The 3,370-nt window shown below is 43.9% G+C and overlaps 1 protein-coding gene across 1 annotated transcript; it reads right to left on the reverse strand.

The window, feature by feature from the left end:
• Positions 1–2,282: 2,282 nt before the first annotated feature.
• On the reverse strand, positions 2,283–3,170 carry LOC117231030. The gene is made up of 2 exons (XM_033489069.1): positions 2,989–3,170; positions 2,283–2,565 (listed from the first exon to the last, which is right to left on the reverse strand). Exons 1-2 carry the CDS (start codon positions 3,124–3,126, stop codon positions 2,365–2,367), a joined length of 339 nt encoding a protein of 112 aa, XP_033344960.1. The 5' UTR covers positions 3,127–3,170; the 3' UTR covers positions 2,283–2,364.
• Between the last annotated feature and the right edge of the window lie 200 nt (positions 3,171–3,370).

The following is a 3,370-nucleotide window of genomic DNA, read 5'->3' on the forward strand; positions in this document are numbered from 1 at the left end:
AAATCTCCTTGTAAAAGCGATGGTAGAACATCGAGCAGGTGCGAGTATCGTCGCGTTTGGCGTAGCTGAGCGAATAGCGCGAGACAGAAGCCACGAACAACAATGTCGGCCGGCGCGTTTCCTCCTCGGCGAAGTATTCAATTACTAACGAGTGCTGGGCCATAAAACAGCCTCTCTGGCTACAGCACGCGACCAAGTCGCGCCGTGTAAAGGATCTTGTCACGCGTGTATTTTTAACGAGACTTCGCTTACCCCCTCCGTGCGAGGTTTCTTCCACCCTCGAGCTTAACGTCGTGCCCGCTCCCATCCGTCTGTAACCACCGTCCTCGTCCTTGCTCGCAGACTGCACCTGCGACGCGTTTCCCATTCCCTATACCATCTTCTCGCTCCTGATCCTCCACCGAAGGAACCGAGTCGTTTGTTTAAATTGCGTAGCTTCTAAGTATCGTTACATGGTCGTAAATCGAATTGTTGGAATATTAGGATATGCAGACTCAGGAATATCTTAGATATTTGTACCCAGAGTGGCTTTGGCTTAAATCTGAAAGCTAATGTGCAACTTTCGTGGAAACATAATCTAATTCGTTCTAGGGAAATTATTTGGTTTAATGGAATCGTGTCAAGAAGCAAATTTCTTGATTTCCCTTCATTGTTCGATCACTCTTTGACGTCGAAGTTAAGCACTTTTTTTTAAAATATAACGTAGTCCACGTAAAATTGGGGAAGGTTTAAGTCATCACTTTGCTGATTTCAAATTTTTTCAAGAATTTTTCTCCATTTATATAAAAACTTACGTGTTACGATATTATCAAAGAAATGATGAGCGTATCACCTCTATTATGGAATTCTACGCTTGTTTCGTTCACTTTGTTAACCGTATTTAATCTGTATTAATCTAACTGTTGTTAAAAAAACACGAACAAAGTTCCTACGTTAACGTTAAACGCTACTCGCTTGGCAAACTAAACGAATAGCAAATAAATGGTAAACAACATTCATATTCCCTATTATCTACTCCAATAAATCCCTCCCGGTCTAAAAGATTTACCCCTGTACCACGTTTCCAAACCCGTCTAATATCCACAATAGCATCGTCGAGTTAAGGAAGGAACGTTCCCCGCGAAAACTCGCTGACGTTTTTTTTTTTGCTCAGAGTTCGTTATTACCAGCGCGGCATTGAGAGTGGCAGACTACGCGACGGGGATTGCAACCTACCCTCTTACCTACCCTCCGCAGTCGCGGCCGAGTGGTAGGTGCTCCAGAACGTCTGAGCGTCGCGTTGCACCTGGTTACGCGTGGTACAGTCGACGAAACTAGTCGTTGAACCGCAGCGAAGTTCAATGTCCGTGTTGTTCGATTCGCGTCAACCCCGGGAAAAATAGGAACGCAAGGGGTTGGAAGGGTCGAGTTCTAAATTTCCCGAGAGATCCGTCGTCGCTATTTTATCCGACACGCAGCCGCTGTTTCGCTAAATTGATTTCGCGGCTCGCTTTTCCGACATCGTGAAATTTTCGCTACGATTCGCTAGAATTCGTCAGAGCTCCAGTCTCTTCGATTATCCGCGCGCAATTTGTGATACGCGATGACACAGACACGGCCGAATTTGTAAATCGCTTCACAGCTGAATTTGTATACACTGGTTTCAGCATATAAAAAAGAAACGAGTAACCAAGAGAACTTCGAAATATAAATGTGGAATAGTGAATTTCGATTCCTGCAAATTATTCCTTGGTTGGAGATCGAACTCGAGCAAGTTAAATTGCTTAATTTCATCGTGTAGACGTAAATCTTCAATTTAAGTCCCTAATTCAAGTACCGTGATTTCATCCTGCAAGTGATAAATACTCAAATTGGACGCTTCAATATTTTCTGAAATATATATTTCCGTATCTGACGCAAGAGGTTCTAGACATATCGCCAGAGTGAAAGTGGAAGTGGAAGGAACTCTTCAACCGACTGTACGCAAAGCGGTCGCGATCTCGATCGCGAACACAGGGCGCGCACGACGTGGAGTCTCGAGGAGTCGCGTCGTTTGATCGAGCTTCCATCCAATCAACACGCCGATTCCGCTCGAGACCACTTCGATAACCGTTCATAAAGATAGTCAAGCATCATCCTTTTTCCTGCTCCACCACTGAATTCGCGCCGCATTAATTTACAACTCCAACTCCATGCTCACCTTGAAATTTTAATTTTCGCTATCTTTCCCAGCGACCGAGGTCAGCCACGTCTGAACCAACCACTTCATCTTCCATTCGCTGTTATCGAATAAAAAAATTCACTTTCTCCGTGTTTCTACTTTTTATTGCATCGAATCTATGTAGAGGCCAAGGTTGACACGATACGAGCCGGCCGACTTGAAATTTACGACATCATACTTGGTAGCAGTTTTATTAGCTCTGGAACGGCTTGGTTGACGCTTTTCCCCTGTCTGATCAGTGTCTCAAACTCTTGAGTCAGACTCGTGTACAAACTCATTAGAGACGTCATGGTGCGAAGCAGCGAGTCCTGGCCACCGAATTTGTTCATTAAATCTACAATTTGCAATTGGGGAACTGCTTCGGTCTGTTAAGAAGAGAGCCAAGTTTCTGTAAGCTAAAAATGTCCTCATTTCTTATAGAACGATAACAAACAAATGTTGCATTCACGTTCGCGTAGAACGTTATCGTATTTCTATGGTACCTACGTGAACACGCTGGAAATGTACTTTTATTACGATTGGACTCCGTGGATGTACATCGCACGATATCTAAATCTACGATAACTAGCATTTTCGTGTATTTGATGGAAATTTAAAGATGCAAAGCTATACATAATGCACGTAACACTCAAACATATATAAAACATCTAAAGTATAGTACTCGTTACAATATTAACTGAGCAAGACTGGTAAATTCACTAGCCTTTTTCTTAAAGTATTTTCTTCTCCTATCATCTTCAAAAACAAAGTCGCCAATCATAGAACTACGAGAATTGCTATATTCTTACCTGAACAAAGAAAAAGGCTAGGCAGAAGATCGCAATGGAGACAATTACAAGGGTCCTCATAATGCGAAGATTCGAACGATTCAAGAAAAAAGTCGCAAATATTGGAAATTCGTAGGTGAACCAACGTTTGGCGATCATTAATCACCAACTGGCCAGGTATCCGTATTTATTGTGCGGATCAGTCGGTCGCCGGATGCTGCCGCGATTATCAGCCGTCGGAATTACCTGCCATCAGCAGTAAATTGCAGCGAGCGGGGCCGACATTGTGTTGGCCAGTTCCGGGTCGCGGTAGCACGACAGCTCGTTGCAAGTTACAACGACAGCGAGCAGGGACGAACGAACGCCTGGCCAAATCCTGAGACGAGATATGACTCGATGAAGG

The sequence above is a fragment of the Bombus vosnesenskii genome, unplaced genomic scaffold (assembly GCF_011952255.1).
Source record: "Bombus vosnesenskii isolate JDL3184/JDL3185 unplaced genomic scaffold, Bvos_JDL3184-5_v1.1 scf7180000013270, whole genome shotgun sequence".
In the NCBI taxonomy this organism is placed as follows: Eukaryota; Metazoa; Arthropoda; class Insecta; order Hymenoptera; family Apidae; genus Bombus; species Bombus vosnesenskii.

Bases quoted from the DNA above. Each gene is read 5' to 3' on its own strand.
- LOC117231030 (XM_033489069.1), bottom strand. From the start codon at position 3,126: ATGATCGCCAAACGTTGGTTCACCTACGAATTTCCAATATTTGCGACT. The intron at 2,566-2,988 runs GTAAGAATATAG...TCTTCTTAACAG, and splicing joins TAGCCTTTTTCTTTGTTCAG to ACCGAAGCAGTTCCCCAATT.